The following is a 14,797-nucleotide window of genomic DNA, read 5'->3' as shown; positions in this document are numbered from 1 at the left end:
TTACTGCTAACATTATAATGAAAAATCCATGCTATAGAAAGCAGGAAGAAGGAGCAAAAGTCTTCACGGGCCAGTTAGAGTGAAAAATAAGAATTTCCACACTTTGTTGCATGAATTGGAAAGAATCTAAAGCCACCAATAACATTATTTCATAGTATTATTAATGATTATTCAGTGTTCAAAGTTATTTAATGGTGTACCCAAATACAAACAAAATTAGTATGACTAGATCATAATCTATTTTTAAAAAATATGAATGAGTTGTTGAAACAGCAAGGAAAAGAAATCAGCATGTGTTTGTCTGTTTGTTTGCTTTTTTCCTTATGGAATTAGTGGGTGTATTTCATTCCCAAAGCCTAGTAGAGGGCAAAAAGAGCATTTTGTCATCTATTTGAGTTCTGGAGGGGTGAGAAGCTGTTCTTAATTCCAACATGAAAACTTGCCCTCTGTGTTTGTCAATATGTGCACAGAGGATGGTGCAGGGTTTAGCTGCAGAGTTTATCAGGGTAATGTTCTCATCCCAGGAGAAATCACCGAGATTTTCAAGCCTCAATTAAACCCCAAATTTCAAGCCTCAGATAAACCCAACTCCCACTAAGGGGAAGTGGCAAATATGCATTTGTGCTTCCCAAATCTTTGAGGTTCCTGAAAATCAGGCCTCTTCCATGTGAGATTAAAGAAAAGAAGCCAAGGAGCATGATGCTAATGGGTAACACTAAACAATATTTGCTTAAATTGCCATGTCCTTAATTGCTGCTTAGATATAATTAATCTAAATAATGTATAAGATTTTATTTTTGATCCTTATTGATCTTTGCAATGTGTCTAAATATGTTGGGGAAAAGGAATTATAGCTGAAAAAATATTATTTATCATTAAACAGTGTGTCTTACTTTAAATATCAATGTTATGGCCTCCGGCATTAGCTTTGCAGTGAATAGTAGCACAGGAGTAGTTTTTCTATTTTGTGGACAGATCCAGCACTTGGTATATACATGATATTGTCTAATAGGTACAATCTTCATTTATTTTCTGAAAAAAACCTTTGGCTTTGCATGTAGCTAACAAGAACATTACTTGCACTTAACTTCCAAATTTCAGATTTCTCTTTTTCATCCTATTAAATGATAAGAAAGGTAAAATCTTGTTTGCCCCAAATGTAACATTTACTAAAATGGACAGTAGGTTTGCTTTGTGGAGGACTGTTGTTCTAGTTTCTTTTCCTTTTTTGTACCTTTCCTCACAGGTGTCTGGGTCTGGTCCATTGCCTTCTCTGTTATGTACAGCACCCAAGCTGGCCGCCTCAAGCCTTGCAGAGGCTGACTTGGGGCAGCTTTGTCCCCAGCAGACACAGGGTGAGTCAGCAGTGTGGGATTCTCTGCAAAGAAGTTTTGGAAGAGTCCATGACAAACATGATTTCCATTTGAAGCCAGTGAATTCAATAGGAAATTATTTTCTTCCCTAGCACAGGAAAGATCAGTTTGTTACTGAGAGATGGGAGAAAACTGTCAGCAGAAGTATTTATGTCTTGCATCTATTTATTTATTTATCTTTTGTCCATCCCCATGCTTACCTGCTTTTTTAAAGCCACCCACACTGGCTAATCAGGAAATATACAGGACTGCCATCTGTGAAGGGTTCATTTCTTCTGTCCAGCTCAAAATTCTTCTTGTCATTGCCAGGAGTCCGGGTTGCAGGTTTAAGTCAAGCCCTGTGCACTGCCCTCCTGTTAAGCACAGTGTAACTCCTGGTGATGGTGTCCCTCCACTCCTCATATCTTCCATAAAGCATGGGAATGGCTGTTCAGGGATGAGGCTGATTTGAATGGCCTCTTCAGTCTAGTCTGTACTAGCTGGCAGCTCATCCTGAAAGGCTTGGGACAGCTGAGGTGGGGTTAGGGTGGATATAACCAAGGAGAGGGTGCATGTGGACTGTTGAGGAGAGGGGAGAGTTTGTCTTGCCTGCTGCCTCCGTGCTCCCAGGGTGCAGTCAGGGCCGGGCTCCCAGCAGGCACCAGTGGCAGGAGAAGGCGCAGCAGTAAGTGGGAGGCAGAGGAAAACTAGGGGCACAGCTCCAAGCACACTGAGAGGAGCTGGAAAATCTCCTGATTTCCACACAGACAAGTTTAGATGACCTGGGTTTGTTGCTATAGCTTGTAGAAAGCTGAGAAATCCCTTAGGAGAAAGAGAGTGATAAAATGATGGAGGGCTTTACACAAAGGCTGGCAAGCTGTAACCAGAAGGCATACATTAATGAGAGAAAAGTTGAATTCTCATCTATTCCACCTGTGAATCCCAACTGAAGTCAATGTGGGAAGGCCTAAATGGCAGGAATATCTGAAAACCACTTGCAGTTTAATTATTGTCAAAAAGCTCTAAGAAGAAGTATGAGTGGTGGAGGAGTTATGCAGTCTGAATATATATCACCACAGCAAAATCCCTTTAGATGCAGATGAAATTACAAGGCAGTGATAGCTGGACCACAGAATAAAATCCTATTCAAAGACTGATGTAATGCATTTTTCCACTGCAGGGCAGGAGTGAAACTTCGAGTTATTGTGTAAAGAGAGAAAGAAACTTTGGCCCTCAGGGCTGCAGTAGGAAAGGTAGTTTAAAAAAGATCATTAAAGAAAAATCCCTCCTGAAGACTTTGATGTCTATTGATGCAAGGAGCTATTTGTTCTCCTACTGAAGACAGATCTGAAAAACTCTGCAATTACTAATAAATCACTTGCAATATTGAGCAATTACCAACAATGCAATCATAAAACAGTGCAATAACTAAATAATTATACGCTTGTTAGGAGAATATGTTATTTGGCTTCTTGGAAAGAAAGGGGAAGGAGGTGAGAATAAAAAAGACAGGATATTGAATACCACACAAAGAGCAACAAAAATACACTTTGCAGCCAGAATGCTGAGTAGCTGTAAACATGCAAGTCTGAATCCTAACACTAGAGAAAATAAGAGCAAGTTTAACTATTGATAGGACTTTTTTTTTTAAATAGGATGATTCATCTGTCATCCGAAATACTGAGTATGATGTCTGGACAAGCTTTTTTCTGTCTACTGGCCATGCTCTATCCAAACCCAGTCCTGAGAGTACAAACTGTCTCAGTGGTATTTGCTTTATTACTTGTCCTACTGTCTGTAGGCTGCTACCTCCACTGGCGCCCCAGGAGCTCCGAGGAGAGCACCGCTCTGCAGTCACAAAAGCATGTCCATGCTGGTTACCCAAGCTCAGCTGGAGCCACAGGAAGTGGATTCACACACTCCAGAGGCAGCTTAAACCCCAGCTGATGGATGGAGGCCACTCTTTCCATACCTGGTAATGGAGGCATTGGGAGTGCTCGAGCTGTAGATGCGCTGCACTGGGGTGAATGGGAAGCTCAGGTTTCATCAGCAGAAGCTAATTATGATGGGAGAAAGAGAGAACATTGCTGTTGTTTAGATTTTCCTCTTAATAAATCTGTGATTATTCCAAAAACAGCTGGAGAAAACATCTGCATAAATGAATTGCTTCTTGGAAGGAAAGGTATGTATCAGCTACCATAATTCAGGCTGTTATGCTGTTGGCTTCGCTCACTGGTGTTCAGCTGTTGCCTTAGGTGTGAAAGCTGGAATACAATGGAAAAGAATGAAGATTTTGAAATGCTTTTGGGAAATACTGTGAAGTGCTGTAGAAGCAGAAAGCACACTATGTACTGTATACACTAAAGAAAAATATCTGTTGTTGAAGAGATCAAGAAATCATAGCTGAAGGATTTTGGATATGTTCAAGGATTAGGGACCATCTGGTAAAAGGATCATGCGAGGGACTGGCTCTGGTAAAACATTAAAGGAAAGGCAGGCTGCTGTGCATGCCTGACCCAGATAGTTTGGTAGGCACAGTCTACGTTAAGTAGAGTACAATTTATGGAGCAGGCTGGAGACTGATACTTCTGTAAAGCACAATGTCATTCTTGGAATATCAAGCGATCCTTTTCAAAAGTGATGGCAAAGTACAAGAGGAAGGCAGAGGGAAGTAGGCTGTGAGTAGTAGGAGAGCCAGACTCCAGTAGCCAAGGGCTATGCTCCCTTCCTCCTCCTGAACAAAGGAAAGGAGGGAGGGCTCTGCTCTAATCCTCCTTCTGGCATGCATTTTAAATAAATCCTTTGTGGTCAGGGGACGGGAACAGACACTTACACACCCTCCTCCTTCCGCAGCTGAAGGTAATGCAGCTGGCAACAGGCACGGCATCTCTTTACACTGAGCCCTCTCTCCTCCCTGCCCTGTTGCTAGAGTGATTGATTTGTGATCTCAGAGATCAAAATTTCCTCTCTCTTTGAGATCCCCCAAGGCTGATCTGGCCTGGGAGCCCACAGGTTTTCTATGTTTAAAGTAAATCTTTCAGCTTTGGGGAATGAATGGGTAAAAAACTCTAGCCTCTGTAGCTCATATGACTGGACAGTTATAAAATAGACTGAAAGGAAGAAAGGGAAAAGGCAAGAGAAAGTAAACAGAAAGCTGAGAATTTATGAGAATCTTTTTAAAAGCCTGCACTTTTAGCTGTGATGTAAATGGTCTTCTCATGGATTTTGTGCTGAAAAAGACATTTAAAAATCACATATATTAATTAAAATTATAGATACTGGCCAGATTACAATCCATATAGATGTTGCCATTAGCAGTCACAAACAATGGCTGCAAACAAAAAGAAAGCAAAACAAAAAGCAACTAATGAAACCCAAAGGAAAAGAAATTAATGTTAAAAGCTAGAAGTAAACAGAATCTAGAAATTACATACTCTTAAATAGAAGCCAGTGGTGGCCCTTGAAAGCTCACTTTTTTCTCTTGGATAATCAAAGGCCATATTGTGCCTTTAGGCACAGCTTTGAGTAAGGATAGATGAATAAATTGCATTGCTACAGGAGTAGCCTTAGGGTGGGAAGAACAGAGAGCCGGTGTAACACCCCCTTGCTCAGATCAGTAAGCAAAGGCAGCTCTGCTGTGCAGCAGTTCCAAGCCACCCTGGGAAGTGAGCAGCACTCTCCTAAGGAAGGGTGACAGTGTTGGTGTCAGAAGAGAAAATCATCTCTTATAAAGCTGTCATAGGACATGAGAGCATCCCATGGACACAGGCTCTAAAACACATGTTAAACACAAGATGTTTGGTATCAGAACTAATTTGACAGACCCCAGGATCTTAACCTAAATGTTCTTGATCAGTGCTGTAGTAAATGGCTGAACCTTCATTTTCTTCTCTAGCTCAACAGGAAAATTCCTCCTGTGCAATTGTTAAAGATTTTTGTCCACAAATTCCTGTGAGGAAAAAGTTAAGCCAAAGTGATTTTCAGGGCAGCCTATGTGCTCCTGCATAACCTCAACTTACCATATACTCTGTACATTTTGCTGCCTAGAGGATGAGCAAGGATTGTCATGGAGAGGTGTCTCAGACGAAATCCCAGGTGATAGTACACAGCTGATATTATCACAGAGTTAATAAACCTCTCCTTTGAGTTTAGGTGACTGTGGAAAATTAGGGATAGTCCAGAGCTGGGCATGCTTTCTACCTTCTCACTGCCCAATAACATTCCCTGTCACAAAACAAGTCTTCCACATAGTGCTGTGTCTTTCTGTGCTGCTGCAGAGCAGAAGAGGACTTCGATCCTTCTTGGATGTCCTGAAGAAACATCTTGTTGATCCTGGGCAAGATACATCACAGAGCAAGAATGAAACTCTGATGAAGTAATAAATAGGACCTTAGTGTGCTGTCATTTTGTGGTCATGAACCACAAAATCACCCTTCATGCCAAATGAGGTGGAGATTGGAGTGAAGCAGAATTTAGTTGTCAAAATTAAAACAGTGAGTAAGATTATTTTGACATATGTGAACACAAATAAAAAAGAAATCTAGGATTATATCCACCTATGCTTTTAAGTTAGCTTCAAAAGTCTTTTCTTTCTCTCTCGATGTCCTAGAGATTGTATCACTAAGGTGTTAACATAACTTTGTGGCTGAGGACCATTTTGAAGAAGTCTTTAAACATGTAACTTTTATACATAAATATCCCCTAGGGCTTTATTAAGATTTTCCTTCCCCTCTGGATTTCTCTGAACATACCTTTAATTTTTTTAGGGACTAATTTCTGCACCTGCCAAACTTTTAAGAATGTTAATATCCTTTGGACCTATTTAGACAGAGCCATCTCCTGCCCACACTGTAAACAGAGCTTGTTATCAACAGCTCTTATGCTTAATTAACTGTAAACAAATCATTATCCGATGAGCAAAACATTCCTTTCCACACTGCGGGGTGGGGTTCGGCCCACAGTGTTCAGCCCTTCTGCACTCAGCCTTTTCTCCTGCAGGCGGGCACGCACTGCCAGGAGCCCGTGCTGCCCGTGGCAGCTGAAGGATGCCCGGTTCGGAAGGATGCCAGCAGGGCTTGGTGCAGCCTGGCAGGGGCTGGTGCAGCCCGGCCGGCTGCCCAGCTCAGAGCAGGGCTGGGCCAGCGCTCCCGGACCGCCCTGGAGCGCCAGCAGGGAGCAGGGATCCCTGCTAGTCCGAATTCTGCCCAGACTAATTGAAAGTGGATTTCTCCCATCTGGTTCCAGACTTTTATTTTGATATTACAGGGGGTATAATACTGGATATTCAAGCACAGTCTTCTTTCATATCCTTATAGAGCACAGATATTAAAAAAATATATGTTTTTCTTGAGCTAAATCAATATAGTTATATGAGCAGAAAGAAAATCCAGGGTGAACTAGGGGTGGCATCATGAATGGAAACTGAGAATCATCTTGCTTTGCAAGTCTCACAATTTCTTTATTTATTATTTCAACTTTAAATTAGGTTCCAATTCAAACTTTTGTGAGAACCTGATTTTATATAGATTGTAAACAGATCTTTTATATTGTATTTTTAAAAATTGTACCGCATTTTCCAAGAATATTTGTTAGTTTGCTTGCCCTTTATTCACCAGCATTGTACCACTGAGACTTGGCTGTGAAAGTGGTTTTATTGATTTTCATTATTCAAGCTGGGAGAAATGCAAAATATAACCAGCAGAAATTATGACCCTTTTTGCCTTTAGTAATGAAAGGGTTTACTGGTAACAAAATTCAGTAGGGAGCAAACAAATACATTTTACTGTGTTACCAGAAAAAGTTTGAAAAATCACAAACCAGATCTCCAGGGATTATGAGATTGATTTAAATGAAAAAGGTTTTGTTTTTTTTTTTGTTTTCATCTGGTTTAACTTTATTTCCAAATCCATTCCAGTCTCTGAAACCCCAGAAAAATCATACCTGAGTAATAACATTTTAAGGCTCTTTTAGAGCTTTTTCAAGTTCCTGAACTCAGACTCAATATATTCCTCTCACATGCCATATTAATGGGGCTGAGCCAATAGTGCTCTAGGAGCATCTTCTTTGGCAACCCTGGCTCCTGATGTCAAATAATTAATTGTCTAATGTGTGATGGTGTAGGAAGGAGACACTGCTCAGAGCCAAAAACTAAAGGTCAGCACTTGTGTTGGCTTGTTAGCAGCAAAACTAGGGAAAATTCCTTTGTGTTTTTAGGCAGGTTGCTTAACCAGTCCATGTCTGCTGGCACAGTGATTACAAATCTTCACTGACAATTGCTGATTGTTTTGGAATCTTTAGATGAAGCCTCACAGATATAAAAGCAAAGTGCTGATCATCTTTATTGCGATTTTCAGTTGTAGTAGAGAAAGTGTAAGAGCTATTCAATGTAGAAAAACATGATTTCAGAAGTTTACAATTCTACTCCTCTGGCTGGCACTGTGCTAAAGCCACTGTGGGAAGGAATGGTCAGCAGGGAAGGCAGGAGTGTTAGTGGGGCTCTGTAGTAGGGGGATAAAATATAAGTAAATAAAGGTAGTATAGAATGTAATCTTACCCCCTAAAGAATTGCAGCTGAGCCAATTATTAAGGATTAGGAGCAGGCCTGATTTTAACAGGCCACACCTGTAGCCAATAAGAAGAGTGTTATAAAAGAGTGGATTGGTTGGTTGGGGAGGAACTGGGGTTGGTTGGCTACTGTGAGGATAAGGAAGAGTCAATGCCTAGAAGAGCTGCCTATGAGAAATGTTAAGGAGGTGTGAAACTCTAGTAACATGGAATCTTTGCAGTCTAATGACAATAGAGCTCTTGCAGTATTGTGATAACACTGTATTGCTGGCACAGCATCGGCCCATCAGGAAATTGCCAGCAGTACCAATGTGACCTGGGTCAGGCACGGAGCTGTGACCACACTGCTGACCTGTGAAACATCACAGGCCAGAGGGTAGCCCTGTGCTTTTACATGGAGGGCTGAGCCAGAGTAGGGGATGATGATGATGTAAAGTGAGCTTACCCCTGCTCAGCACCTTGTGTGGTATCTGTAGAGTTTCCTATTCAGTGCTCAGAAGTTCAGGAACTGAGTGTACAGATCTGACAGCCCACAGCTTGTGTGGGGAGGAGGCAGATGGGATAGCAGACCAGTCAACTGTAGGACAAACTCACATGAAGAGTGCAAGAAATTAGCTGAGGCAGTCATTTGGGCAAAAAACTTACTGTGGTTGATGAAAGTGGAGGTGTTGTCCACTCCCCGTCTGCTCCTAGCTGTTGGGCCCTGCTCTTGCCCTCTAGCCTGCTCTGGGATGTGTCAGAACCTTCCCTGTGTGGCCTTTGCTTGCCAACAAAGCAGAAAACAATGTTTTCCCTTTTCCTGTGTTAATTTCTGCCAGACTGATGCATTGAAATGGCTCAGAGAGATATCCAAGAAGCATCAGGTAGGAAAGGAGTAAGGCAATTGTAGTAATCCTCAGTGAGAATGAGTTGTGAAATCTGCTCATCCCCTCTCATGAAACTGATACTTGAATGTTGTGAATATTATCTCATGGATATGTATTTGTTTCTGAAGCTCATAACCAGGCTGCCTGCAAAGTACTGTAACCTGATATAAATCAAAAGAAAAAGGCTGCTGTCATGCTGTGCCATGTTTTCTCTTGGGCCAGCATAGGCTTTAAACCCCATTACAGAACTGAGTTCTGATTCATCTCGATTTTCTGGTTTCTGCAGAACTGATTTGGCTGAAAGCTAATCTGGCAAAAAAAATTAATTTCCACAGCATCTCAATGCACAGACCTACAACTGTGCGTGCTGGCACACAAAAGGGAATGGACGGGAACAAACAGCTGGGGCCAGGAGGGAGCAGAAGTCCTCCTCTGGGGGGCAAAGCCAGTTTATGCTGCTTACAGCATTAGCTGGATGATGATCTACTTCAAATGAAATATAGTTTAGATTTCTGTCACAGAATCAAGCAGACAGGTCCTCTTAAATGCACACAAGTATAGTAAAAAATAAGACCTCATAATTAGTCAGTTTTAAAAGCTGCTGTTTTTTACTCTGAGTAAAGTAAATTGGACATAAAGATGAGATACTGATGACTTGATTCTTAGGGGTTTTGTGTGCCCAACAAGAAGTGGGTTTGGAACTTTGGGATTTGGAAGCCTTCAGCTCACAGAGGTCCATGAGGTATTTTTTTCCAGGAAAGTATTTTTTGGTCATGATTCCTGATGATCTCATTCAGGAGCAAATGGTGTAGGGGTCTGATAAGTAAAAATTACACTCTTCTCTCTTTCACCATATTGCAACTCATACTGTAGTTTCTTAAGAAGTGTTTTCTTTGAATTGTAGTTCAACACTCTGGGTCTTCTCATATTTAGCTTCTTAGCTGTCCAAATATGACAGCTTTTCTTGTCATGCTGTTACCTGCATTGGAGGAACTTGCTTTTGGAGAAGTGTTCCCCATCTCTGAGGAAAAAAATCATCAACTCTCTGATAGAAGAAAGGATTTCTTTTCAGAAAGTTGTACAGGCTTTCTTTTCTGAAAGTTGTCTCAGGGATAGTTACAGGTAAACCCCTGATATGTAGGTGTTAATTGTTACCAGATGGCTTCAAAGACTTTCAGACTGTTTCAGCATAAACAAATGTGTAATTCACCCAGAAGAACACAATGTCTTATTAGCAATACCATGCATAACTTTCAAACAAACACGGGCAGACAGTAAACACACTGCTGATTCCTCTGTAGCCTTTTCTCACTTCCCCCTTGTTGATATGCGATAATTAAATACAACTCAGTATCTGTAAGATACTAAGCACACACATTTAAAGACAACCTTTTATTTCCTTTCTTTCTGGAATAGCTATAGGTCCTTATAGTCTAATCATAGACACTTTGAAACCTGCTGCTTATGCTTCAGGTATGGTGTTGGGGGAAAGTGTTTTTAATTTTTTTCAGACATGCCAGTTGGTATAACACAACACACTTTCTCTGTCACTGGCACTTTTCAGAATTTGAGGAAAAATAAAATCATACCACAGTTTTTCCTCAGTGTGTCAGACTTGCTTATAAACAGAGAGGGAGAAAGGGAGAGAGAAACAGAAACAGAAGCCTTTACATTCACAGTCAATTATTAACCTAACTAACCAAAACCATACAAGCACAGGGACCCAGGCTTCCCACCAGCACATCAGCAGCTGAACTAGCCTCCTCCTGCCTCCTGCTTGCTCTGAGGCTGCTGTGTGGGACTGCTCCTCCTTATCATTGCTCAGGAGCAAAGAAGGAAGTGAGGAGCTGTTGCTCCCTACCCCAGGTACTCCTGTTTCTCCCTCCTTAAAAACCCAGTTTACAGAACTGGCTAGGAGTTATACCAAAGCTTCCATTTATCTCCTCCTTGATTACTTTTCATTAGTAACACTTTTGTAAGCTATCTGACTTGCTGGTCCTTCCAGCAGTTGGCAGGCATGCCCATTTAGCATGAAAAATGCTTACAGTGGTGCTGATCCACAAGACACCATTGAAACTTCTGCTACTGGGAGCCAGCAGTGAGCTGGCTTTGGGCTGAGTTGGCAGGAACACAGTGATGGATCTGAAATGGCCACATGGGCTGACGCCAGCGACCCAGGTGTCCCCAGCACCACCCTAGCTGCTCTGGAGGTGTTTCTGGCCTACAAATTGTGCTACCCTACCCATGGTGTTTTCTGAAGAAACAGAAAATTCCTATTTCTTTGTATTGCTTCTTTGCTCCTGGAGGGAAAAAGAAAGTAATTTTTATATGGCTCAAAGCATGTGGGATGCACATTTGTTCACTTACACATGCAAACACACGTACACACCCAGGAAAAGTTCTGTATATGGCCTAATAGATTATTTCCCTGTGATTTGCTTTGAAATGCTGCAGGCTGGTGGCAGACGCTTCTGGGTTTGAAAAGGCAAGGAGGAATTGTTTACTACCTGCATCAGTCCCACACGCCACAACTGCCTGTTCCTGAGGAACCAGGATGAGCTTTCCACTAGCTGGAGTTTATGTGGTTCTGTCGTCATCTCATCCCAAAAACTCTCTATTCATTCAGCCTTCAGCTTATGCTATTCTGGCCCACTTCCACTGCAACATCTCTGGTACTGTCATTTGGTTACGTCACACAGCACAGGGCTTGGACTGCCTATTTGAATGCTAATGTGAACTGGTGGGGCAGTTCTACTGCAGTGATAGTCCCCTTGTGCTGTGTGATGTCATGCTGTGGTTTAGAGGTATTTTTATACTGCCTTTGCTTTGCAGTGATTTTCAGTAATACACATCTTGGTGGGTAGATTGATCTGTTATGATTATGAGAAAACTGAGTACTTATACTATGTTATGTGGTCTAGAGGTAGGTGAGGTGTAGGGAGCACTATCTGGTTACCAAGTAGTACAGAAAAGGGTACTTTGCAGAATAGCAGGTGTTTGGGGAGCACTGCAGAGCCTCACACCCCATTATGCAGGTGTATGGCTTTGCTGTACCACGGCTTGAAGAGTATGGGCTGTCACTGTATTGGGGTGATGGGTTTCTCTGCGTGCTGTGTGTCCCGCAGAGCAGATGTGGTGCTTGGCAGTGCCTGAAGGTCCCTGTATAGTGTGACAAGGTGCGCGTGAGGTCTCGCGTCAGTCTCTGAAGTTCAGGGTGGGCAGCTGTGTGCAGGTGTTTCACAGCTTCGTGGGACAAGGTCTGTGCTGTAGACCCGGTCGCTGCACCGCCGAGCAGGTTGGGCACAATTTCTCTCTTAGGTGTATTTTGTGTGCCACGGGGCCTGCTCGAAGCGCGAGGGATGCTCTGTGCCTACCGCGGTCCAGCCCAGCGCCGTGCTGGCGGGAGGGCTGCTTGGCCAGCGGGGCACACAACTCTCCGTGCCCGGCAGAGCCCCGCGCTCCAGCGCAGCGTTTCAAGCCCGTGGCCGTTGCCGCGGACCGGGCTGGGTTCTGCGGCGTGGGGGCACCCTGGCTGCCCGCTCCGCACAGCGCGGCGTGCAAGGGACACCCATCCTCCAGCCGCGGCAAGGGCGCCGCTGCCCGGGGCGCTGACCCCCGCGGCCCCTTTAAGCCCGGCCCGGCGCTCCGTGCCCCGGGCGAGCGCCGCCGCCGCCCGCGGCCGCCCCGCCCGGCCCGGCCCGGCCCGCGCCTCCCGGAGCGCCGCGCGGGGCGGGGCGGGCACGGCGGAAGGAGAGGCCGCGGCCGGGCCTCGCTGCCGGCGCTGCCCGCGCTCCGAGGCGCAGCCCCGCGGGAGCACCTGCCGCCCGCCCCCGTGGGGCCGCCGAGCCGCACCTGCCGGCGCTGCCGGGCCCGGCCGGGCGCCGTTCGTGGGCGGGCAGGGCGGGCATGGCGGCGCGCTGAGATGAAAGTGACCGTGTGCTTCGGGCGGACCGGCATCGTGGTGCCCTGCAAGGACGGGCAGCTCCGCGTGCGGGACCTGACCCAGCAGGCGCTGCAGCGCTACCGCAAGGCCCAGGAGAAGGTGAGGGGCGGCCGGGCCGTGCGCGGAGCCGGCCCGGGGAGGGGGGCGGCGGGGGGAAGGCCCGGGGCCGGGGCGGGGGCGGCCGGGCTGGAGGGACGCGGAGGGGCGGGTGGGCTCCGGGCTCTGCGGCCGCGGGGACACGGACACTGTCCGCACTGTCCCCCTGCCCGAGTGCCCCTGGCAGACACTTTGTGTGAGCGGCTGATGCCGGCGGGCGGGGAGCGTGTCCCGCTCAGCTGCCCAGCCGGCATGGCTGTTACTGCTGTGCGTGTTGACTAACAAACTTGAAACAGACAGGAGCATAACAATAAGTCAGTTTAATTCAAGCTTGTGTTTTCTGGCATCAGCTGCTCGGTGAGGTGCTATCTGCCTGGGAAGGTGATTTCCTTTACATGAAAGGAGCTCCAAGTTTTTCTTTGGCTGTAACTAATTGAGCATAAAAATATTTTTTCTTTTTTTCTCCAAGAGGCAGGTGCTGAAGGCTAATGGGGTACTGTTCAGTGTTGATTAAAGGCCTAGTGTTGCAAGTACTGCTCTGTGAAAGAGATTCCAGTTACAAACTATGAATTAAGGACTTACAGTATTGTGTTCATCTTCCTAAAACGTCTGAGTAATAAGTACAGCCAACATCTTAAGGGCTCTGTTTTGTGACATGTGCTAATTTCGTATGGGCCCAGTCAACTGTTTGATATCCGGAATGCAAAACTGGAAGTAAATTCTTGTTCTTGCAGATTTAGTTTGAGAAAAACTTGCTACTATGTTAAATACATCCTGAACAGCTGAGACTGATCTAGTAGAGACTGCTATGGTCTCCATGTTGGTCCCTCTGAGCAAGTGTCAGGCTCTAACCTGCCTTAAGACACATAGAGCTTGACAAATATTTTTTCTTAAAAGCAGTTTTTCCTAATGATGCAGTCTTTGTGTAATAACTACAAAATGCTTGTAGAATTCTTGCTACTGTTAGAGTCAGCAGTCAGTGAGATCTTTTGCACTGAAGTATGGTTAAATATGGTTAAGACTACTGAAATATGCCTTCAAGAGATTGGCTTTATCAGAAACAGAATTACTTTCAGCTGTGTTGAATGTAGAAATTTACAAATTGATTTCAGCTTCTGATTTGTGCTTGTGATGAGATTGAAATCAGTCTCATGATGATGGCTTAAAGGTGGCCTATGAAGCCTTTGTATAAGTAGTTCAAATTCCTTTCCTCCTCTACTCTTTATTTACTTTTTTTTTATTCCTTTAGAAAGAAGTAGAAGGGTGCCTGCCTTTCTAGGTGAGGCCCTGACTGTTCTAGAAGGCTCAATAAGCAATTATAGGATAGAAATTCCAACAGTGTGAGAAAGCTTCAGATAAATGCCAGGCACTTAAGTGTACTGCTGTTCTCATGCATTTGTAACCAATTTGCTATTAATTAGTATCTAAATATCTTTTTTTAATGTCTAGTAATAATCTCCTATGTTCTCTTATGCCCTTTGGGGTGTGAGGTTGAAACCATCAGCCTTCTTTATAGGACAGCCAGAGGCCGGAGTCCATGTTTCTGACCTTGTAGTTCATGTTTCTGACCTTGTATTTCTTCCTTTGCAAATAAGCTTGGTGGGTTTTTTCCAGCTTATTTCCTTATAGAAATGTTGAGTTCCTTATTCTGCATCATAGGTGGACAAAGTGGTATGGGCCAGTTTGTTCAAAAATTGCTGATCACTTTGAGTAATGGAGCTTCAGAGCTAGAGTTTATACAAGGATGTGTAAAGAGGCAGAGTGGGGGAGCACCCTAAGGACTTGAAAAGCAGAATAGGTTTTCATTCAAGTTACTAAAAAAAGTCTTATACCTTGTGCATCCTCTCTCCCTCCCCCCTGCTCACTGGAAATGTAAACAGTTCTGTTGTAGTGCTTTGATTAGCTGGCTTCCAATCTACAAGGTTTGCAGTGCAACTGGCCAAAAAGATAAATTTCTTCTTATCTTGACAAGCATC

General features: G+C 44.1%; 1 protein-coding gene across 3 annotated transcripts in view; it reads left to right on the top strand.

Annotated features, from left to right (window-relative positions):
• The first annotated feature begins 12,462 nt into the window (after positions 1–12,462).
• The window catches only part of PARD3B (par-3 family cell polarity regulator beta), a 394,022-nt gene continuing 391,687 nt past the window's right edge, over positions 12,463–14,797 (top strand). For all 3 annotated transcript variants that reach the window (XM_074548315.1, XM_074548314.1, XM_074548313.1), the window contains exon 1: positions 12,463–12,824. In XM_074548315.1, coding sequence (XP_074404416.1) covers positions 12,705–12,824 — 120 coding nt within the window. In that variant the 5' untranslated portion in view covers positions 12,463–12,704. The remainder of the gene's footprint in view (positions 12,825–14,797) is intronic.

The sequence above is a fragment of the Zonotrichia albicollis genome, chromosome 10 (assembly GCF_047830755.1).
Source record: "Zonotrichia albicollis isolate bZonAlb1 chromosome 10, bZonAlb1.hap1, whole genome shotgun sequence".
Lineage (NCBI taxonomy): Eukaryota > Metazoa > Chordata > Aves > Passeriformes > Passerellidae > Zonotrichia > Zonotrichia albicollis.
This window is presented reverse-complemented; position numbering and strand designations above follow the sequence as displayed.